The 25,176-nt window shown below is 36.8% G+C and overlaps 1 protein-coding gene across 4 annotated transcripts in view; it reads left to right on the top strand.

Moving 5' to 3' along the window:
• The window catches only part of LOC149960193 (receptor-type tyrosine-protein phosphatase eta-like), a 154,354-nt gene that overhangs the window by 59,754 nt on the left and 69,424 nt on the right, over nucleotides 1-25,176 (top strand). The window contains exons 1-5 of one of the 4 annotated variants that reach the window (XM_090166569.1): nucleotides 3,575-3,830; nucleotides 15,978-16,080; nucleotides 17,797-18,132; nucleotides 18,995-19,285; nucleotides 23,490-23,786. The exons of 2 other annotated variants lie outside the window; for them this stretch is intronic. In XM_090166569.1, the coding sequence (XP_090022695.1) occupies nucleotides 3,702-3,830; nucleotides 15,978-16,080; nucleotides 17,797-18,132; nucleotides 18,995-19,285; nucleotides 23,490-23,786 (1,156 nt within the window). In that variant the 5' untranslated portion in view covers nucleotides 3,575-3,701. Of the gene's footprint in view, nucleotides 1-3,574; nucleotides 3,831-15,977; nucleotides 16,081-17,796; nucleotides 18,133-18,994; nucleotides 19,286-23,489; nucleotides 23,787-25,176 lie in introns of those variants that run through there. One more of the 4 variants, XM_090166570.1, reaches the window with a different exon arrangement.

Genomic DNA, 25,176 nt, shown 5'->3' with positions numbered 1-25,176 from the left:
AAAAATGAACCCGTTTTAAACGTGCCAACACAATGCCTAGGCTTATAACTAATTATAAAATATCAATAAAGAAGTTAACAGGTCTATTTTATAAAGCGTGAATATACAATTCGACTTATGGTCAAATAAAGATTTTAAATAAATAATATAAATTTATTTACCTTAAAAAATGGTTGTGGAAAGCATCTTGAGTAGTCGACATCGACGCTTGATATTTGAAATCCATGAAAACATAACGATATTTTCATATATAAAAGTTAGTTAAACAAAGTTACACTAGATGGCGCATCAAGCGCTTTATCAATATTTTCAAAACCGGGATTAGCGCTTAAGCCGACCCCCCTTCGGCCAAAGTCTTCCAACCTGTGTAGATATTTATAAATCGTGGCGCGCGCTCAAGAACTATTGTCGGTTTTCTAACGAAGAGATTACCCAAACATACTCCCGGTACGTGACCTCTGAAAAATTAGCAAGTTACATAGTGAAATTAGCGAAGACATCTCGATGTCTTGAGTTCGTCAATATGAAGTTATGACTTTGTCCGTTGAGACGTTTCGTATTTATGAACGTCGGAAAACTAAAAACCAAAGGATAAATTTAATTACTCAAGTCTTATTACTTTGGAGATTCCCGCTCAAAACACTGGTATCTACTATTATCGAATCCAGCAAAGACAAGATCTCTCGTTTGACACTTGATAGAATGCGATAAAATGTTGAAGGGATGCCAGTAATCTTTTGTCACCCGCCAACAACTGCTTTGTGACACGTTAGATTACTGATTTTGAAAATCAATTTTGGAAAATGTAATGGAAACGTTATTTCGACCTTGGAAATGGTGATTTTTAAAATTGAAAACACTGGCACTGTGAAAAAAATTAAAGACTATGAAGAATTTACTTTTGAGTAACTAACTGATAACATTTAATAACGACAATATAAACACCTTAGAGACTGATATTTTATGATTTATATATATATATATATATATATATTGACGGTTTTGTAACGAAGATTTTACCCAAACATACTCCCGATACGTGACCTCCGAAAAATTAGCAAACTGTTATACTCCCCATGTTGGAGGCGTTTTCCTTATGAAGTTACATTTTTACCTCGCATGCATGCATTTGAAATTTGGCGCTTCTAGGCCGAAAAAAAACGTTTTTGGTTTTTATGAAACCATTGTTTATACATATAAATAGCTATACCCACAACTCCCAGGTGCAATTTATCGCGTCAAAAGACGGGGATGGAAATGAGCTTTTATTTGACTCGATTTTCTCACCATTTTCATAAGGAAAACACCCTCCGATTCTGAGCGCTATTTCGATAACATTCATTCATTTACTTCTGGTATAACAATGGGAATACTATAGTAAATTAACAGCAAATTGCTTTTTTTTTGTGTTAGAAATAGAAATGAGACTACAACCCCTGAGCTTTAAGGCAATCCCAAGGGAAACGGGCAAGCTAGAAGGCTGCCAGCCTGCCATTAGGGTGGAATTGGGTTATCGGCGCCATCTGACAAGCACATTAAACATTGTTGTAAATTTAGAAGGCGACGAGCCACTGTGCATCGCGTCGTGCGCAGTACTTTTGTGTTTGCGTTTTTCGCGTCGAGGCTTCGAGCTTAGGAAATATAGCGCCATCTGCCTTAATATCCGTCAACTAAATATGATGAGAAATAGCCGACGACTTTTGAATTTCAATGTTTTTCGGTTGAAACATTCAGCTGTTTTGAAGAGAGAATTTTGAACGAGCAGACAGCTTTCATATATTCAACTTAAAACTCGGTCGGTAGGCGGCGATACTTGTGACCAAAATTTAATCTGCGCACGAAGCTTATAAGCATAACTGCGGATAATTAAAAATGGTAAAAAATTGAGTTTTTTTGCACTGTAAAAACCGATTTCGGAAAGAAATAATTTGCTCATTTCATAGGAAATATTTTATACTAATTTCGGAAAAAGTGTGTTTTTAATTTTCAGCGAACTTCAAGACCAAATGTTTGACTTTGAGTTGGACCATCATCACAATAGTTTAATTAGAAAACTAATTATGTTATATGCCAAAGTTGCCATAGAAAAACCGGGAAATGAAAGGGAGAGCAATTAGATAAGCTTTCTAAACATTTTAATTCAAGGCCAGCAAATTTTGAAACGTTTATAGAAGTAGCTTACCTGTAATTTACGGTAATGTAGATTTTTGTGAACGTAATGATTTTCATAGTTGTTTAAATAACTTATATAATGTCGTTGGAATAATAAATCTGTCTTTTTTACAACTCTACAACATTGAAAACTGATCGAAGAACATAAACAAGCCAGATTCCAGACGACGTTATGCCACGTGATCATATTTAGTTTCATTTTTTTTTTATTAGATGGCGCGGATATGCGCGATTCCACTCTAACGGCGGCCATCAAGCTGGTACAATTCTATCCAATCCGACCGTGGTTCTAGTCTCATTTCTATTTCTACGGTTATTATAGTAATGGTGCCGAAATTTCCATTGTAAAATGACGCCAGCTAGTGGAAGATATCTTCATTTTCAAGGTCAAGAACGATTTGTATCATTTTAGAAGGACAAGCTTCCACCAATACTCATTCGTTTCAAACTTAGGGGGCCTTGATAGTCTTATGACCATATGTAGCTCCAGGAATCCATACCTCTACTTGGAATGCTTATCCTGCCGTATCGCGTTTGGTAAGATCACTCTGACGGCTTTGACAAAAATCCCCTCGGCTCGCGCTCCCCTCTCACGTTGTTGTTTGTTCAGTTAACATAGTGACGTCAAAAAAACCGTCAGCCACATCGAGACGAAAATCTACCGCGATAAGCATTCCAAGTAGAGGTATGGATTCCTGGTAGCTGTCGTTAACTTTTAAAAGTCTATGAGCGTGAGCTACAGTGGGTAGGAACTTCAAGTGGGCGGGGAAAACTAAACTATGCTCCAATAAAGCTCGCGACGTAACTATTAAGTTCTTTTACAGAAAAGTCTAATGGTTAGTATACCAGCCTTTGGGTCTTTCAAGAAAAGGAGGCTGGTAGATAACTAACAAAGAATACCAATAATAATTATCATCCCAAAACTCGCAGTCAAATCCGCGAGTAATGTCTAACCTTTTCGCGGATCAGCCAATAAGATCGCGTATCTCAAATCACCTTTCACGAAGCAAATATTTCACAAATGCATTTAATAGTTTTAATACTTCCTCGTTAAGTTGATTAGATATCTCTTTTTGAGGTAAACGATAGCGATAAACGAAAAACGCTTAATTGAATTGTTACGAAGCATCTAGATAAAGGAGCTGAATATAAAACTATCAAGTGTAGATTGTAAAAGTATAAAACTCTCTAAAAGTAGGCCTAAAAAAATATTACTTGCGAAAGTCGAAATGTATGTGGCAGCGAGTAGGCGGAACAACGGAAAGCGAGGTGGAGGGCAAGCAAGGGGCAAAGTGTTTCCTTTCTATTTCTTATCATTTGAAGCTCCGATAAACGAATGTACGCTACATACGCTCATAGGTCGGATTTATTAAAAACTAAATCAACACGCGCTGTTCCTAGTAATGAGCCATCATAAAACGAAGCGGTTGACAATTTTCTCCTTTTCGCGTAAGCCTTGGCTAGAAATTATCATGGCGGCGGCGACGTAACTCGTATGACGCAAAAAAACCTTCGGTTATAAGACTAAAATGGGTTCGATGGTTCGATTAAAATTGAAGAGACGTTTTAGTTTTCATAACATTTTGCGGTTGTTTGTGTACTGGATACTTTCGGGACTCGTATTGGATATAAAATGTGATACTACAGATTCAAATAATGTAAGTTACGGTTTACAATTCGTAGAAAGTTGTCCATATAAGGGAAAGGCAACACCTATTTTTCCATTCTTGTCAACTACTAAAAAATTAGTAGCTGACGTTTTTTAGAGGCACTAACAAAAATAAGATAATTGACAATTGGTTTAGCGTTTATTTTCAATGACACATTGTAGAAATTATACGTGTGTTTTCACGAAGGAGATGTTAGTTGTTTTAAATATTCAAAATACATGATAGATGAAGTGGCCTTGAAAGTATCTTGGGAAAGGGAGTGTTTCGAAGATTAAAAATTAAGATTCTTATTTTTGTGGATTAAATTTAATTTGGGTAATTAGTTTTTTATTTTTTAGAAACACACAAATATCGAAATGTGACCGTTACAATACACAATCCATGTCTGAGTTGTTTTCAAGGAATAATTTCTTAATTATAAATTTAATACGTGGAGTAAAGAAATTATAAATTTAATCCTCAAAATACTCGGGTTTTTTGATGCATTTACAAGGCTGCCAGTTATTGCGTATTTCTTTAATTCTGAAATGATTCTATTCGCGACTGAAACGAGTCTAGCTGACGTAACGGCGCGCGGCATTAGCTTCTCCTAAGTAGCGCCTATGATCTAGGGCTGCTACTGACCAGTTAAAAAAACATAAGAAAAATTTTTCTTAAATAAACTCATCAAAATATAAGCAAACGATACAAAATTATATTAAAATGTCAGTATCACTATTTACGAAGTCAAATTTACAAATAACAATGAGAAAGACCTAATAGCGTCTGCTTTAGCCGCTACCTATCTAGGTTTCAATTGCGAATCAAAGGTGGCGTTGCTATAGTTTTCTTTCGGAAATTATATTTTATATCGTCACTCTTACGTCGTTAGTGTAATGATAGAGCATATCACCATGATGTTAAGTAAATAAATAATTAATAAATAAATAAATAAATAAATAATTAATAAATAAATAAGTAAATAATAAATAAATAAATAATTAATTAATTAATAAATAAATAAATAAATAATTCAGAAATAAATAAATAAATAATTCATAAATAAATAAATAATTCATAAATAAATAAATAATTCATAAATAAATGAATAATTCATAAATCAATCAATAATTCATAAATCAATCAATAATTCATAAATCAATCAATAATTCATAAATCAATCAATAATTTATAAATAAATCAATAATTTATAAATAAATCAATAATTTATAAATAAATCAATAATTTATAAATAAATCTATAATTTATAAATAAATCAATAATTTATAAATAAATCAATAATTTATAAATAAATCAATAATTCATAAATTAATCAATAATTCATAAATTAATCAATAATTCATAAATCACTAATTTATAAATAAATCAATAATTTATAAATAAATCAATAATTCATAAATAAATCAATAATTCATAAATAAATTAATAATGCATAAATCACTGAATAATGTAGAACTAGTATGGTTCTAGATATAATACTTACAATTTTAGTATTAATTTTAGCATAAGTATACTTAACAATAACAATAAGCATGATACTTTAAATTTCAATGTCAATTTTCTGACTGAACCTTAAGTTTCGACACTGGCATTCTCGTATATCACCGGCTGGGACTTACACCCGAACTGAGAAGTATATTATCGAACTCGGTATAAGTATATTCCGTCTTGGGCATATTTGGACACTAGGGGCTCTGCGCTGACAAATACACTTTGATGGAGCAATAACTCTAAAAATCAGTTTGGGGATAATTTTTCGTAATTGACAAACTTTTTGCAATTATGTTACTCATGGTTTTTCTGAAGTAGTAAGCCTAAAAATAAAATAATTATATCTATATAAAAATAAACATATGAACAAGTGGCTGGGAATAACGAGAAGACACTTAAACATTTTAAAGTGATTAATTTTATTCTGATTAGTGTCACCCCCTCTGACACCCCCTAGTGGCCCTAAATGGGTTAGAGTGTGCAATAACTGGTGGCTTTACCAGGGAGTCGGGGTCCGGCTCTTGTAACCCATTAGGGCGGTGGCGCACTGGGACATGTTAGCTCTGATCAAATGGTCCTATCTCCACCTCCGACTTCAGTCAGGTTTGGGATGGATACTGAGAGGGTCCGTGCAAACTGGTCACCTCGGCAGATTAGGTAGCCTGCTGTGGGGCGGCGGGCCTCCGTATGAGGGCACGGCGGTCCTGTTTCCCGGCCTTTTGGAGCCACACCGGGATCTCCGGTGCCAGCTGTGCCGGGTTACTTGGACTGCTGTGTGTTCGTCGTTCCCCTTTAGGAGCTCTCTCCAAAGGGTATGACTCTTTACATACGTAGGTTGGGTGTCGGCTGGAGTTCCTACAGCATCCACTCTTAATCCCACTGCTGTGTGTGAAGTAGGGATTGGTCCACCCATTGCTGCTCTTCTGCTGGGTTGAGTGGCTTGCGTCAAAGGTGCGACCATCAGTAGTAGGGTACTGCTACCCATGCTGGATTTGTCACCTGTCCGGGCTAGGTGGACGCTGGCGTAGGGTACTATGATGATAGGCCTCCGGTGGTATGGTCTCTGCTACTAGGTACACCGGGCTATAAATTCTGACACACTGACACCCCCTAGTGACGCAAATGGTATTTCCCATATATTTGGAATATTGGTTGAAATCAATTTTGGGAAGTTATAAACAGGTTACACGCCTTCAGTAAATATTTTTATTGTGGTCTTTGTCTCGAAAGCATGGTCCTCTGCAGATTGCTGACTAGGGACGTAAATAAGATAATGCAACCCACGGGTCGAATGGGACCCACGTCATTCTAACCCACTGTACGCGAGTTTTAGCCTAACCCATCACTCTTGACGCTATCGGTGGTGGTGGTGGTGGTGGTGGTGAATACACCGCGGCGCTAGCTCCAAATGGGGCTCCGCGAAAAGTCGATTGCTCATCAACGGAACTCGATAAAAATTTAATTGATACGTGGTTCGATGGGTATTAGATCCCTCTATCTAACCATACCAAAGCACCGACGTTGTCATTAACCGAAGTCCCCGCGAAACGGTCAATTCTCTTCGGTGGCGCGATTAAAAATTATACAAAGACTATACATTGGCGACTGACGGCGCCGCGCACTCACTTCGCTCGAGCGCTGGGGCGCGCGGCGCCTCCCCAACCCCATACTAAATAAAGTCATGGGCCATCTATAACGCGACCCAGAGGACAGTACCAAGCCTTACGCATCAAGTATATAATTTTAAATTAACTATGTGCTTCCTTGTCGCTGCGTCTTGGTGCAGCCGGGTACGCGATGTCTTTCGGTTTTTGTAAATTTGGTGCTGAACTATACTAAGATGTGGTTTTTTGTTAATCTCATCATATGGCCTCTCAACACATTTTAACGCCGTGCGTTCAGTGTGGCAAACAAATTAAAAGTATAAACAGTCACTATAGTAGGTCATCCTGTGTAAAACCGTCGGTTGTTCCAGAGGCTGATGTTATTGTTGACCCTTCTTCCCCACTTACTCGTGAATCCATCGTTGGTCTACTCGCGAATTTAAAATCTTCGCGACGTGTTTTTCGTCATATTCCTAAGGGTGCACGAACCTTGGCTGCCACCTGCCTCTCGAATATCATTAATAAGGTTGTCCGCGACAATTCGGTTGCCTCTTGGAACATTTTGTTTTGTTATTCCGCGTCGTGCTTAAAAGTTCCTGTCGCGGTCGAAGGGAAGTCCGTTTCGCTCGCTACGCGCATTAAAGTCAATATTAACAACTTTCGTGAAGGCCTGGTTCTTCCTTCGATTTCGCGTCTCTCTAAATCTACTAAGAAGCGGCGAGTAGCTCGCAACATAGGGAAGATTGTCGAAGCCAAGCTCTCAGACGGTGATATTACCGGAGCTGTGCGTATTGTCTGCTCGGACGATTCGTTTGCCCCTTGCACCGCCGCTACGCTCGACACTCTTAGGAGTAAGCATCCGTCAGGTTCTGATCACGACGACTATTCCTTCGAGTCCGGAACAAATTTGTGTTCCTTACCGCACCTTACTGTTTCTGATTCGGGCGTCCGCTCCGCCATTTTATCTTTCCCAGCCGGGTCTGCTGGTGGTCTCGACGCTCTTTCACCACAACATTTGAAGGACCTTACTGGCCCGGGTTCAGGGGCAGCTGGCGGCTGTCTCTTGAAATCTCTTGCCAACCTCTGTAATTTGATGCTCGGTGGCCTCGTCCCTCAGGAGATTTGCCCTGTCCTGTACGGCGCTTCTCTTTGCGCTCTGAAGAAAAAGGACGGCGGCGTTCGGCCAATCGCTGTAGGTCACACTATTCGTCGTTTGGTCGCTAAATTGGCCTGCTCCCATTTTGCTCCCACCCTTGACCCTTCTCTCCGTCCAACACAGTTGGGGTTTGGGACCCGTGGGGGAGCTGAAGCTGCTTCTCACTCCGCCCGCCGATACGTTAACCACCCGCATCTCAGTCCTACGGTTTTACTGAAAATTGATTTCCTCAACGCTTCCAACATGATTCGTCGTGATCGTCTTCTCGCGTGCGTCCTGCAGGATATTCCCGATCTCTATCCGTTCTTGCGCCAGTGCTATAAGGATCCGTCGCTTCTTACGTATGGAGAATCTTTAATTTCTTCGGAACGCGGTGTTCAGCAAGGGGACCCGTTGGGCCCGGCTCTTTTCTGCCTTGTCGTGCAAAAAGTGGCTTCCCGGATGAAGTCTACCCTAAATATTTGGTATCTCGATGATTCATCCTTGGACGATGCCCCGGATGTAGTCAAGGCAGACCTACTACTTCTTCAGGAGCTTTCGGCGGACATTGGCCTCGAGCTACACCCATCGAAGTGCGAGCTCCTTATTTTAAATCCGGTCGTTTTCGATGATGAATATTTTACGTCCCTTTTCGACTCGGCCGCCCCTGGCATAAAAATTATACCTCGTTCCAATTATGTCTTTCTCGGTGCGCCACTCTCCGACGAAGCCATTTCCGCTTGTCTCGCGTCTAAAACTGACGCTTTGAAAATCATGTCGGAGAAATTCCGGCCCATCACGGCTTTTTCCTTTTGAAAAACTCCTTGGCCATTCCCAAACTCTCGAACCTGCTCCGTAGTGCCCCGGTGTGGAGATGCGTAGACGGCCTAAAAGCATTCGATGAGACCCTACGGCTCGCGCTTCAGGCCGTTACCAATACTTTGTTGGACGAGGCTCCTTGGGAGCAATCATCTCTTCCCGTGTCTAAGGGTGGCCTCGGTGTCCGTCACGCTTCCAAACTCGCTCTCCCCGCCTTTCTTTCTTCCGCCACCAGTGTCGCGGATCTCATTCAAGCTATCCTACCGGACTGCATATCCGCCACGCGTGACTCGGTACTTCATGACGGTGTTCAGCGATGGGAACGCCTGTCGGAAGCGCCATTACCTTCTCCCGATCAGTGGTCCCATCAACGTGTGTGGGAAGGCCCTCTTTTTGCCAAATCATCGTGTTTCTTGGCTGGTACGGCTCACAGTGATAGAGATAAAGCCCGGCTCCTCTCCGTATCCTCCAAGGAATCTGGCTGTTGGCTCAACGCTCTACCATCGCCGGCCTTGGGTACTTTCTTGGACGACGATTCGTTTCGTATCGCCGTCGGCCTTCCTTTAGGCGCCCGCATTTGCGCCCCGCACATTTGTAATTGTGGCAGCCCCGTTGATTCGTTCGGGGCGCGTGGTTTAAGCTGCAAGAAGAGTTCGGGTCGTCTCTCTCGCCATGCCGCTGTCAACGACATTTTCAGGCGAGCTTTCGTCACAGCCGGCGTTCCTTCCGTTTTTGAGCCTCCGGATCTATCGCGGGACGACGGAAAACGCCCGGATGGGTTGACTTTGGTTCCCTTATCTGGCGGGAAATCTCTAGTATGGGATTTCACTGGTACGGATCCCCTGGCTCCATCGTATCTGGCCTCTTCCTCCTCAGCCCCTCTCTGGGCCGCTACCCAGGCTGAATTCCGGAAGAAGGCCAAATACTCCGGCTTGGAGAACCGCTACATGTTTCGGGCCGTTGCCATTGAAACTCTTGGATCTTTCGGGGGAGAAGGCTTAGCCCTGACCCATGCCATAGGTCGGCGTCTTCGTGAGGATACAGGTGAGCCGCGTTCAGTTGCTTTCCCCCTACAAAGAATAGCGATCGCCGTACAACGAGGCAACGCGGCCTCCGTGATGATCACTTTTCCTCCGGGGGCTCCCCTAGAGGAATATTTGCATTGTTAAAAGTATTTTTCTTGTACATATTTCTATTTACATAATAAAATATACCTGCAGATTGAAAAAAAAAACTATTTATCCTTAAGTATTCATTTCCGAAAAATAATTTTAACGGCAAAAGATTCCAAAAAACCTATATTATAGCACAATCAAAACAAATATATAGGTGGGACGCTATTCTTGAAAATAGCCGCATTAGCTACGTTCGCACTAGTTTTGCAAAAGTATGCAAAATATTCTTTCCGCAAAATAGGACTTCCCCCTCAACCCACCCAAAAAATCTCAAACCGGCGAAGCTACCGTCCAGTCAGAAAGTCAAATAATTTATATGCACTTTTTTGGAGCCAAACATTTCAAAGCACCGTTACTGAATTAAATCGAAAAATTGTCTGCTAACACGAGTGACTTCTTACTTTTACGAAACCAGCGGCCATCGCAACCATCTTCTGTTGAGCCTAATTTCAGAAATTTATGTGAAATTCATTGATACTCTATAAATGTAAAAATTCCCTTAAAATATAATTCAATATAATAAACATTTAAAAAAACCTTTGAGCAACCGATTTTTGGGTAAGGGGACCGGCTCGTAGTAGGTTTCTTACCACTGGTGCGAAGATTTTAGCATAATTAGCATAACAAGGATAAGAATAACAAATAGCAAAAATTATCACCGAAGTTATTTTCAGAGTTATTGCGCAATCAAAGTTTAGTTTGTCACAGAGCCCCCTGGTGTCTAAATATGCCCAAGGCGAAATATACTGCAACAGGCTACTCAATTCAGTTGCAGATCCAATTTGGAAGTTGATGAGGTGTCGACAAAAGAAAATTAACATTAAAACATAAGGAAGTGTCGTATTTTTATGTTAATTACGGTTTAATGGTCTTCATTTAAATATATCCCATAATATTTTAATTAGATTGTTTATAGTAATATAATTCGTCTATGATTTTTGTAACCTATATTCCTATAAATGTTTCGATAATATTGGCTGAGGCCCTGCATTTAAAGTACAAGTTAAGCCTCGGACATCCAATTTATGAATGACTCGATTGGGTTCACTTGTTTGACGGGTTAATTTGTGTCCTATACATTTTTGGATAATATTGGCTGATGCCTTGCATTTACAGGTCAAGCGTGTGTCCGCTTAGGATTAAACTCCAATTTTTGGCTTTGTTTTAAAGTTCTCCTCCAAATAAGTGGATCTCCTATTTAAATTTTTTAGACTATCTTTGAATGATTTTGGTACCCCTTTGTTGATTTCCCAAAGCAAGAAAAATATTTATATATCCTCAAAATATCAATAAGCGAAACTATAAAGTAAATTTGGTCTTAACCAACTTATTGAAATGGGAAAACAAAATCACGTGACTACCTATTCACAACCAACTTCGATTCGGTAACTCGTGTTCATAGTTGGCCACGCGACGTTAAAGAAAAAAATTATTCCTTCCAGATACTGCAGACAGCTAATTAACTTACACCTTTCTATTACAAAATGTTTTAAATAATAATAATAAATAGATCATTTAGACGAATCGATCAAAATTTAAACCACCATTAGCAAAATAAAATGAATAATAGTTCGTATTTCTTAGGATAGATGGCGCTGCGGTTCTCCACAAAGTCACGTGACTACCATATTTTCAGCCCCCCTGGACTTTATAGTTTCGTCTATTTGCTATGTACGCTGCAATTAATTTCAGTTGAATTTTAAGGAATTTAGAGGTGAAAGTTTCCAAAAGTGTTGGCTAGTTTTATGTTTTTGGGTTCCTTGGTAAGATTCCCTTAAACATTTCAAGGTAGTTGATGGTCTGAATTGCCACAGGATTTACGCAACCAAAAATATAATGAATAGTGGTGTGTTATTCTCAGTGAATCGATTGACGTGAAGGTGATGAGAATATACGGAGCACCCGCTTAAACTGAAATTGCAGCACTTGATTTCCAGGCTTGAATTTTTGGAAATATAACGTCTTATTAATTTACTCGTGAGTTAGTTCATGCGCGCGTTTCTATCTGAACTTAAATTGAAACAATAGGCGCTAGCGTAAATTCTTCGTGTCTTGTTCAACTTGTTAAAATGTTCCACGCGCTCTTTAATATTTTAGCGTAAAAGGCTCGCGCAATTTTTTTTTATTTCGGGGAGCACGCGCGAAATCGCTCGAGCCCGTTCACGCTAAAATATCAAAACGCGCGAGGACCTTTTTAACAAGTTGAATAAGACATAAATAGAGTTTATGCTAGCGTCTATTGAATTTGGAATGGTGAATTTAAAAAGTATATGAATGTAAATTTTAAAATGGTGAAGCCTTCCGCTAAAGAGGCTGAAAGGTAATATATTACCAAAATTATAAATTTTCTTTATCTATTACTTTTAATAATAATATTTATACCTGTTGATAAAAAACAGTGGGGAAATTATTGATGACCAAATGATCTGAACATCTAAAAACTATTATATATTATCGGGATATTTAAATAAAGATTTCACAATAGATTTTCTTTACAAAATAACGCAGCTCCGGAAGATTTTATTTTAATTTAAAGATAATAATCATAGTGTGCTACTTTCGTTAATTCTTTGAAAGGGATTTATTTTGCTACCATTGTACCGTTTTCGTATTTATAATTTTATTATCAGCAGAAATATAACTAACTAATTTTCAGAACAACCGTTATTAAAACAATATGTGAGTGTCAATTGTTTTGGAAATACACCTTATTTCCAAAAATTATACTACACCCAATGACAAAAAGAGGGCGCTTTTGGAAAAACCTTTTCCCTCATTCTAAGAAACTGGGTACGCAGTGATTACCCTTTGCCCCGAAAATGCGAACGCGTTCGCAGGCCTGACAGACAGACCCACCCACAGACAGACACGGTGGTTGTATAACCCCTCCTAGGGGACTTAGTCCCCTCGTAGAGGTAAAAACCTCGAATAGCGGATTAATAAAGGTGGATTCAAAAAAGGTTTCACATCAATTTGGTACTGTTGCAGATATAAAGCGTTATTATATGTTGTCGTATGTGCCATGTGAAGAGATAGACAATCATAATTGCGACAAAGAATTGTGCGTCTTATTTAATGGAACTTCCAACTGTGATGTAACAAAGATCAACAACGATTTGAGGAAATTAAACTTTATTGCGAAATCCGTACTCGTTTTGAAGAACTCATTCTAATTAAATTTATTTGTTTATATGCCAGAAAGCGAGAAGAACGTTTAAAAGAATTAATACCAATATTCATATACATGTAAGCCAATCTGAATTTGAATACCGTAAATAGTCGTTTGAAAGCAATTGAAGGGTTCCTTACATTTTACGATATGTTACGATACCAGACGGTAAAAGCCGTAGTCTTTCAACACAAATATTAGTAAAAATATTATCGATTTAAATAGTTTATTTTTTAAATTTTTTTAACGTAGTATCTATCAAAACAACCGCCCAACTGTTTTCGTATTTTCCCCCCAAAATTCGATAGAAAATCCAACATTTTCTTATTTAACTTTAAATTAAAATAATAGATGTTTCTATAAAACAATATGAAAAAAATAGAATGTTGCTCTGACGTCACAAGAGCTGCCGTGCAAAGCACAAAAGCATTAACGACCAAAACCAAAATATGGAGAAAACCCGCGAAATTCAAACTTTCTTTGCCTTAAGTTACCCCAACTTACTTCTTTCAATATTATATAGTAGACTTGGAATTTTCAACTCAAATTATATTCTGGTACTAAAAAATTTACAGGCCAAACGATATTTCAGAAATATCATTAAAACCATGTCTTAAAACGCGTTTCGATTTGACTTTTAAAGAAAACAAACACATTAATGCGTTTTTGGTTTGAAAATAATGCAAAAACGTAAAATAATGCGATTTGCAACAAGTCATTTATCTAAGGCCAAAAATTTTAAATTCGAAAATTAGTTCAAAATTGAATTTAACGTATAAATGAAGGAGAAATAAAACCGAAATCTGTAAATCGAAAATTTGGTCGTTAATGCTTTTGTGCTTTGCACGGCAGAGAGGAACTTTTAAACCAGAAGGCCACGTTACTTTATAGAAAGGCCAATTGACGGATTTTGAAATGACGTTTTAGCGCGCGACACTACAGGTACATGTCTTGGGCACACAGCCTTCTTTGCGTGCTTTTTTGACCATAACATATAGAGGTATTTTCACGCGCAAAATGAATTTTAAAAGCCGTCAATTATTATTAATATTTAAAGAAAATAAAATTTGAGAGGTTAATCAGCTAGGCTAGTAACCAAAACACCGCCCAAGTCATAGAGTGACTTTTAATGCCTTATATTCAGGTGGCCGGGTTACAATGCGTAGGAGGGTGGTGGAAGGCCCTTCATGCCACGCGAGCCAACCGCTCCCTACACTCACTATTAACTTTGACCTCTACAAGTTTTTATGGAAACGGGAAACCGAAGAGCTCGGGGAAACCCCTTTAACAAGTGGGAAGATAACTTCAAAACTCTACGCGTAAGGAGTTATTCCGAGTTTCCACCCAATGTCACAATCTGGGATCGAACCCAGATACTCTTGCAGCGAGGTGAAAGTTCGAATGCCCGTAGTAAATCGTTTTATCATTTTTCAATATTTGTATTTGTATTTTTATTTTTTCCTTTTTAGTTAAACAAAAAATAATTTTGATGAAATTAAACCACAAATTAAAGGGCAACATAATCGTTCATGGGGAATTCAGATCTAGTTTTAGTTGGCTCTTCCCCTACCGTCACGTGTGTCAGGCCTACCTTCTCACTTTCCAAAATACATGACTATTTAGCCCAACACGGAAAATTAAAAAAACCTTTCTAATAATCTTTCTATTTTGTAAAAATTTTGTCAACTAATTCCGCTAGATAGCTTTGTCTTACAATGTAAAATAAATTTATCCTAAAATGCATATTCCTTTAATTTGAGCGTAAAAATTAATCGACAAAATTGGCAAAACTTAACATAATGAAATTAATCAAATTCCTAAATTTCAAATTATTTTATTAATATATATTATTGTTATATGTTGTTTTATTTACTTAATCATTTATTTTTGAAATTCTGATCAATTGCTCTTTGCTTAAGGAAAATGTTATGCAATTTTGATCAATAGCTCTTTGCTAAGTTAAATGTTATGCAATTTTGATCAATAGTTCTTTGCTTAAGGAAAATGTTATGCAATTTTGATCAATACCTCTTTGCTTTAGGAAAATGTTATGCAATTTTGATCAATAGCTCTTTGCTTAGGAAAATGTTATGCAATTTTGATCAATACCTCTTTGCTTTAGGAAAATGTTATGCAATTTTGATCAATAGCTCTTTGCTAAGGTAAATGTTATGCAATTTTGATCAATACCTCTTTGCTTTAGGAAAATGTTATGCAATTTTGATCAATACCTCTTTGCTTTAGGAAAATGTTATGCAATTTTGATCAATAGCTCTTTGCTTAGGAAAATGTTATGCAATTTTGATCAATACCTCTTTGCTTTAGGAAAATGTTATGCAATTTTGATCAATAGCTCTTTGCTAAGGTAAATGTTATGCAATTTTGATCAAATAATATTTAATCAAGTTACGGTTGATCAGAGTGATCACATAATATTAGATCAAGTAGCTTTTGGACATCTTGAGCTATGTGTGTAATGATAAATCATCAAGTCACTGCGCTTGGTCCTGCGCCGCCACTGTGATCACATATTATTCTATGAAGTAAATTTATATTAAACTCTAATCAAATTATTAAAAATCTCATTTATTAGATTGAATTTGATTAGAATTTGGTAAAATTTTTAAATTTCTTCTCAAATATGTCGGTTCAAAGTTCTAGAGCTATTATCTTTAACTGCCTATCTATCTTTGTAAGCAGCCCGGTTTTGAGATATTTAAGTAATATTTTATTTTATCGTAGATTTTAATCGATCATTGGAAGAACTCATCGGAACACTTATTTACTGAAAATTCTCCAAATTCAACAACAGCTGTTAATAGTCTGGATTTAAAAGACGATGAGAGTAAGGAAGATAATGTCCACAATCAATTTACACTAAAACCGTTGTCTAGAACCATAAATATATTCATATACACCCGGTAAAATTAAACTGGTTATATGGCTGCCGTAGAGGCAGGACTATAAGCTTTACCCCCGGCCGCGCGTCACTATTTCAATTTCGAATTTGAATTAGCCGCCGACGCCGAAGATGATAGATACTTGTATAAAGTGAAATATTTGCCTGTGGGTTCCAATACAGGGTGTCCACTAAAAAGCGAAAAAATATAAATTTCTATGGAACATTCCTCGTGCAGGGGGACATTTACTAGTTTAAAATTGAATGACCTTGAACCATGTCTTCAAGGTCATTCAAAAACTATCTCGAGAACCGTTGGGTTTACGGATTTGGTTGCAATTAGAAAGTTGTTGATCGCCATATTATTAGATCAAATAACTTCGAATTAACCAAATTTGAGCAATAAGAAGCCGATAAATTGAAGTTTTGCGAGAAAGAATAATTAATGCTTCCGTGACATTTCAAATGAAATGTTGAATAAAACAATGAACTCCGTCGTTAAACGAGCTCAAGAATGTATCGTTGCCGATGGTGGCATACTTGAACCGTTGTAATTTATTCAGTATTTATTTGATTTAGTCGCATTAAAACTAATCGGATTATTTTATTATCAAACACTGAATTCATTAACCTTCAATTTATCGGCTTCTGATTTGGTCAAATCAAAGTTATTTGAACTAATAATATGGCAAGCCACAACTTTCTAATGGGAACCAAATCCGTAAACCCAACGGTTATCGAGATAGTTTTTGAATGACTTTGAAGAAATGGTTCAGTCATTTAATTTTAAATTAGTAAATGTCCCCCTGCACGAGGTTCCATAGAAATTTGAAATTTTTCAATAAAAAACATTTTCAAGTTATTTATAATTTTTCATTTTTTAGTGGACACCCTGTACAATAAACAATAACACTGAGAAGCTTCTTACCGTCACGGAGGTCTTAGGCCTAGGCTTGTGTGGTGACTCTCATAAATTTTAAGGATCGTAAAACATATAGTCAAGAGTATGTTATTAAGCCAGATTCACACCACCTTCATAATTTTTATTATTAGTTTATTTCTAGGTTAATTTTTCAATTAATAATTTATCCCAAAAGTTATGAAATAATCTGAAACCCGTATTACGGTAAATATTCAATATGTCGATGAATCTAAGCTATTCTGTTTTGTTGGTATTTTTATCCGGCCAATAAGAGAGTTTCAAAAACAACACCGCTATCTACCGGCAGCCTAAAGTGACGCTGTAAGTCTTTGAGGCCACGCATAGGTATGACTTCCAAGTACAATCCTCGTCCAATATTTGGCCTAACTACGCATGCGTCAGATATTATTGAAACTCGATAAATATAGTACTGGCTCTACTTATGTCTTATATTCGTGGGTGCATATGAATATATATGAGAAAGGAATAATTTCGTGTTACTTTGCACTGATACCACACTAAAGATTTTAATAAATAATTATCAGCTCTGCTATGTATTAAAATTGATTATGCCGATAAGGTGCTAGCCGTTTAAATAGATATTATTCGGTCAAAGTAATTGAAGGAACAAAATACCGTGCATTAGGTGTTCCCTAAGTTCAGGTTTACTATCATAAGGTCGCAAAACGTCTATAAAAAGTGCGTAAATATATTTTAAGTTGAATTTTATTTTGTTACAGCTATCGAACCTCCGGAAATAGAAAGTTTTGGTGCTGTGGCCATCGCCATACCAAGTACTTCACAAAAGGCATCGGTAGATTTGTCTTGGAAGCTGAAGGAAGGTGTGGCGTCTTCAACCACGATTATTTACCGCATTGAATATAAGTTGGCCACAGATAAAACGAAGACATTCGCTGTAGAGTGCAGTTTGGACGACAAAGAGTGCTCAGGCGGCAAATTCACTGTAGAGAAATTAGAACCATGCAGAAAAGAGTATCAATTCTTCATTCAAGCCAAATTTGAAGGCGGTGATTATGGAGCAGAGAAAAGTACAACAGCAGTTACTCGGCCATTAGGTATGGGTCTTAACTACTTCTGATAAAGTAGCAATAAGCTAGAGAGGAGAATCGGAGAACCAGCTCTCTTGAAAATATTGTGTAACCCTGATTACTGATTTTCAAATTATTTTATTTTCCAGTGATTTATCACAATTAATCTTCGATTTTCGACGTTAATGACAGTTGATACCCATGCGGTTTGTCAGCTCTATAGAAAAATCGCATTCTTTTATTATTATTGCGACAAATGAATAGTTGCCTTAATAGTTGAAATCTTTGTCCATCATTTATACTAATTTGCAAAAAAAAAAACGAGACTAAATGTTTTAGCTTTCGATTTTTTTTTGCTTAACACACCAACTTAAAATTGTTCATTTCACATTATGTCGAATTTTGGAATTCAAACAACTGTAAAAAGTTTCATATTTTTTTCAGTTGATGGTTGAAAAATCATTGAGGATTTTCGGTTAAAGACATAATTATTTTCAAATTCATTTTCTCATTATCAACCAAATTATGTAAAGCTTATATCTCTACGTATTCTCCTTCAAGAGATATTCTGACGCGGCGGAAAATAGGTGTTGGGTTAAATTGAAAAAAAAATCACCAATAGCGTATCTCGAATCAGTCATTCTGGAAATCGGTTTCTACAGTCAAATGAACTATTGAAATACAATTTGATAACGGTTCGCGGGGGTATAATGGAACAGGGGAAAATATGCCTGCGAGTTACCCAAAAAATAAGATATCTCCACTCCATAGTGATAGTCAGACTTCACGTCGTACAAGCTACGTGTTATGATTGGGCGTTTTATTTTTTATCGTTCCCAACAAAAATGACTCAAATAAGTAATGCCCATTTGCACGTGTTTCACTTCAGAGTCATCGGCTCCGAGAGACTTCAAGCTGTCTTCTCGTACATCGAGTTCAATAAATCTAGCGTGGCAGGAACCTGAAGACACGGATGGGCCTATTTCCGGATATGCCTTGAAATGGACAGAGCCGGATTCTACACCGCGTGAAAAAACAACTGAAAACTTAACCTACAACGTCACATTTCTAGAAGAATTTAAAAATTACACATTTTCTTTGTCCGCTTTCCGTGTGTTTGGAAATGATGGACGTTGTTCCGGAAAGGAGGCCCAGTTTTTAACAAGGACATTGGCTGGACGTAAGTGTCATACTTTAACTTGAACCCTTGATATATGTTACATTGTAACAAATTGGGCAACACTTCCTTTCTAAATGAAAAATGGTACACTGATATCTGATTGGCCAATTGAGATATCAATAGATGAAATTGTCAAATCCCAATAGTGGATTTTATAAAATGTCTTTACGCTTGCCCAACTTGTTGAAATGTTTCCTTGGAATAGTTCAGCCAATGCCTAAGAATGAGTTCATAAGCTCTTTAGTGGGAGAGAAAACAGATCCACAGCTGAAGCGGGGAGGCAACATTTCAACAAGATGGCCAAGGTTATTTTATAAAAAGAACTATTGTGCTCAATAATGTCACATTAAAATTCGTTTGTTATTTCTTGTCGTGAATAACATTTTGAACTTCAACGGAAAGACTGACCTTCATTTCATTACAAAAATATCATAACATGATCAACTGCCTTGATAAATATCTTCGTGGCGTTAACACACTTCATTGTTTTTAGCTTGCGGGCTATTCCATATGGATTCACCGATGCATGTCATCATGGGTTGGCCGATCTTTATTAAATTTTACACACTTGTTTTTATGTTTAAAAAACAACGTTTGCTAGCTTTGGAAGCAAAAATATAAAACAAATTAATTTTTGAGTGGATTTTGAAGTAAACCCCCAAATTTTATGATTTTCGCAATGACCAATAATACGATGTTGTAATTCTAATTATTTTACGTTATTTGTTATGAATATTTGATATTTTGCAGGGGGTTCTAAAACTTGTAGAGGTTAACGGTAATAGTTAGTGTAGGGAGCTGTTGGCTCGCGTGGCATGAAGGGCTTGCCACCACCCTCCTACGCATTGTAACCCGGCCACCTGTTTAAAGGCATTATAAGTCGCTAGATGACTTGCCTAAGGTGGTGCCTTGGGTATTAGCCTAGCTGATTATTATTATTATTATGGTTCCGACAATAATGTAGCCCAAAATTTTAAATTTAATTTTTGAGTGGTTTGGAACTACAAACCGATCTTTCAAACGATATGCATTTCGTTTCAGGTTGATGATTTGTATTTATTCGGAATCCAAAAAACGATATTGCAATGTTTCGCCCAAAAAAAAATTTCTAGGGTATTTTATTTTTATTAATATGAGTAGAAATGACCAACATCGTATTTTTACTACAGAACTGTCTATTCGTTTAGTATACTTGATGAGAAGAGTCCGAGGGGTCGGACATTCCCAAAAAAAGCGTACGGGATTTCGAAATCTCTGTGATTTCGCGATTTCGTCAGAGATTTCGCGATTTGGTCAGAGATTTCGGGATTTCATAAGATTTTGCGATTTCGTCAAAGATTTCGGGATTTCATAAGATTTTGCGATTTCGTCAGAGATTTCGGGATTTCATAAGATTTTGCGATTTCGTCGGAGATTTCTTGAGAAGTGTACGGGATTTTGTACAAATGTCCGACCCCTCGGAAGAGTCGATAAATCGCCTTTTAAATTCCTTTAAGATTACAATCTTGTAATCTTAATAGGCCTAGATGGATTTAGAAAAATAATGAAAATGCTTTCTTTATTGCTAGTTCATCCTTCTGATTTAATTTATATTGGCCACGTTCGCTCAAATTGGAGCACATTCACTATTTTAGCGATGGCGCAGCGTCGCAATACAAAAATTGTAAACACTTGTTAAATCTTTGTTACCATCAGATGGATTTCGACTTAACAGCAGAATGTAACTTTTTCGTTACTAGTCATGGCTAAAGTCCGTGTGACGGTGTCGGTGGCCCAGTAAAACGTCTAGTGACCAGAGCGACAATACAACAATCGGCAAATGATGAAATATTAACGCCATTGCAATTTTTTCAATGCGCTGATGAAAATGTAAAAGCAGTGAAATTTATCTACGTTTCCAAAGTACATGTAAAAAAACACGAAGGCAAAATTTCAGAAAGACTATTTTCCGCGTCTACAATTGTTGGTACAAGATCTCATCACAGATTTTCACCTCAAACAAATACATAATTAAATAGATCTATAGACTATCCTTAGACGAGTTTAGTTCAACGGTAAAAATTACTAAAACATTGGCCGCAGTATCTTTCAATGATAATTCAGTGGGACAATATCTCGCCGCAGTTTACTATCTAGAGTGGTTTGTAGGTATAGTCATATTTTTCTAAATCCACCTATTAAGACTTTAATCAAAATTAATATTAATAATCTTAAAGGAATTTAAAAGGCCTCATCAAGTATACTAAACAAAAAGACAGTTCTGGAGTAAAAATACGATGTTGGTCATTTCTTTTCATATTAATAAAATAAAATACGCTAGAAAATATTTTTTGGGCGAAACATTGCAATTTCACAAGTGCCCCCAAATCTAGCAAACGTTTTTTTTAATATACGAACAAATTAAGCGTGTAAAATTTCAGAAAGATTGGCCAACCCATGGTGGCATGCCTCGGTCAATCCATAAGGAATAGCTCTTATGTATTTTTCGACTTTTAAATTCATTGTCTCATTAAAGTGTCACTATCCATGCTATAAGTACTTCGTTCACTATGTTGATCTCAGAACCAAGTTCAATTATTTCGGGGGTTTTAGAGATTTCTCATAAGACAATTTAGTGGTTCAAAATTTTCCACTTGCCATATTATAGAAGTGTTAATTATTGGGAAACCCGAGATAATGCCCTAAGTAGAACCTACATGTAGATACGCTCATTTGGCGATAGGGTACGATTGCTATGACTGCCAATATCTAATCCATTTCCTCCCTGGTTCGTGGCAGCAAAAGTAAATAGGGGGAGAAAGTCTATCACTGCCTCCAGATTTTACCTTCCACCATGCTTGACACCCTTTTTAAAGAGTTAGTGATCACGTGATATTTCTAACCAATAAGGATAGCGCATTACGCGCGAAGTAGTGCATTTGTGCTATTCCGGTCCGCGCTCAAGATGAAAATTTTGAATTTTATTCCCTGGCAACCATGTCACCGCCTCGCGATTTCAAATAGTTTCTCTGTCAAATGCTGACCATTATTTCCTTCGATAACGGTGGATTTTAATTAATAATTACTCTATCAATTGTAAAATAAACAAAAAAAGCTCGTAGCTATAGCTATTATTTCAGTTAAACTTGCAAATTGTTAGGCCTTAACATCGTAGATTTACCAATTAGTCCCGATCTCTGCTCTTAGATGGCGCCACGCTCTCCACGATTTAAGTGAGCGTTATTCTAGTTACGGTTTATTTCTTTTCAAAAGTTGCGTTATTATTTTTAAAATGTCGCATTTTAGTTTCTATCATATATCTACTTTATTTAGGAACTAAATTAAACAAATTATCGAAAGCAAAAGTTTATTATTCACGTATTTTATAGAGAACTATTTTTCGTCGTGGCGGAGTACAACCGATACCTTTGCGTCCCTGTAAAGAGGCGAGGGGGAAGTCATTTCCGAAGCCCAAAAATTTTACCCCTCAAATAAGACGTCGTGCGGCTGGACTTTCTTCCGCTATTTACTTTTGGTAAAATTGAATTAAATGACAAAGATAAAAATTTTTAGGATATTTAAAGTCTATTTCTTTTTAGGGTGATATTACTCTGGATGATATTGAGCTAATTTCATATATTGTAATAAATAAATAAAGTGCCAGACTTTCTCCCCTATTTACTTTTGGTGGCAGTAATAAAGATCATCATTTCTTACTAATTTTAAAAAATCGACTGTAAACCTTATCGGGTGGTCAGGATCCTGCTTGATTAAACAGACCACTTACGTCCCACCGGACTTTGTAATGTTATTTCATGCTGGCAGAGATAAATTATTATCGTCGGAACGCGGGTAGTTTAAAATATCGAGTGTTGTGACATCTGTTGGCAGTTTCTATAAGCTTTGAAAGCGCTTCAAAAATTGATGTTTAGTTGAAATATGAAATATTTTACGATTTTTTGGGAATAAGAGCATTAATTTTTTATGTTCTCATTAAATTCATATTTAGTGAAAATATCAAATATTTTACGAATTGTTATGAATAATTATTTATAAAAGGCAGCTTAAAAGTTAATATAATGGCGCCACAAAAATGAATTCTTTGTTGTAAGGTGGCAAATATTTTTAGTGTTTCTTTACGAGTTCCGTCGGATATAAATGGTCTCAGAAATATTTTAATTTAAATAAATTATATTTGATTAATTTTGGGCAATGCTAATTTCAGAGTCCAGCCCTCCTCAAAACTTGAAGGTCAATGTAAGAAACTCAACGACCGTTCATTTATCTTGGATAAGACCTGAGAAACCAGGAGGGAATTTAGACGGATACACGATATCGTGGACATCCTCCTCCGGAACTGGCACACGCAACGAGACCGGAGAAAAGTTAGAGAGTGAAATATCGAATCTGCAGCCGTACACGGAATATATGTTCACTGTGTACGCTTTCAACGTGGACGATGGTCAACTGATCAAAGGCAGAGAAGAGAGTGCGGACAAAATGGTCAAAACATATTCCGCTCGTAAGTACCGTAATTTACTAATAGTTATGTAATATAAATATTTTAAAATGGATACAAATATAATTTAGTAGTGTAAAATTAATTAATTATTTTAAAGCCACGAACTGTAAAAATTTGGAAAATGAAAGTTAATTTATTTACTCTGATTGTGAGAAACACGGTACTATCAGTGTCGGCCACGGGCGCTAGTCAATTACTGAATGTTTTATGTTTTTCAGTTCATTCCTAATAACAAGCAGGTAGGGCTGTGCAAGTAATGGTTTTAGGCAATCGAGTCGGGTACCGAGTATCTGAACTTTCGTTCATCGAGTATCGAGTAAGGGTAGTATTTTTGTCGAGTCGGGTAATAGAGTACTCGATTAAGCCCAAAAATTCCTTATTAGAGTAGTTGAGTAGTTAAGAAAAACAGAAGGCTCCGAGTACTTAATTAACAAATGTGTTTTATTACTAGTCTAAATTATTAAAAAATGATATGTACGAATAAACGATCTAAAACTTAATAATTCTTAGACACCTTGACTTATTAACTGCTACCCTGCACTGCACGGACGCTCGCAAGTTTTAATTTAATAATAATAATACAGGGAATTTGTATGTTAAGCCATAAGTTTATATTTAACTACTTATGAATCTAACTACACCCGTATTTTTTTTTAAACATCGTTTTGTGGCAGTGTAACTAAACTAACAATGTAAGAGATACATGTACCTATTGGCAACAGAACTCTGCGAGTTAAACATTCCTTCGATTGGACTCATTTCCATTTACTGCTTTAGAGCAGTCTGCAACCCATTTAGTGTTCCAATTGGAAATACTGATTTTCTCACGTTCTTGGCTGTGTTCAGTAACAGCCAACGCGTAGAATTCGTTTCCTTAGAAGATCGATTAGCTACGTGGTGTATGAAGTTACTATTCGATTTGTTTGAATGTTTTATAGCATGTTGTCGTCTGTAATATTTTCTGAGACAGAAAGAAACAGAAAAATAATGGTTACGGTCTACACAGAAAAATGGTGTTTAGGTTTTTAAAATCTAAACATATTTGAAAGCTAAACATGGGTAAGAGTTGGTGTTGTTTCCTTAAACACATGTGTTGAAATAAAACGAGTTTCTCAAACAATCTTCCAAGATCTTTCCGGTAGTGTTCCAAACCGGAACAACTGGTAAGAGGTCATGTTTAGAAATTAAACTAAGTGGTTTTTAAACATAATGCTAAACATTGATATTTAATAAGTGTTTATTGCGTTACGAGTTTAATGTATATTTCGCGTTGTCTATATGTTTCGTTTAATTTCGTTTTATATTTTTCTAAAAAAAAATAATATTAGTTAATCACCGTTATATTAATAATGTTAACTACAATATGGACCGGGTTCTTATATCATCTCAT

The sequence above is a fragment of the Leiobunum rupestre genome, chromosome 2 (genome assembly GCF_980474605.1).
Source record: "Leiobunum rupestre chromosome 2, qqLeiRupe1.1.hap1, whole genome shotgun sequence".
NCBI lineage: Eukaryota > Metazoa > Arthropoda > Arachnida > Opiliones > Sclerosomatidae > Leiobunum > Leiobunum rupestre.
This window is presented reverse-complemented; position numbering and strand designations above follow the sequence as displayed.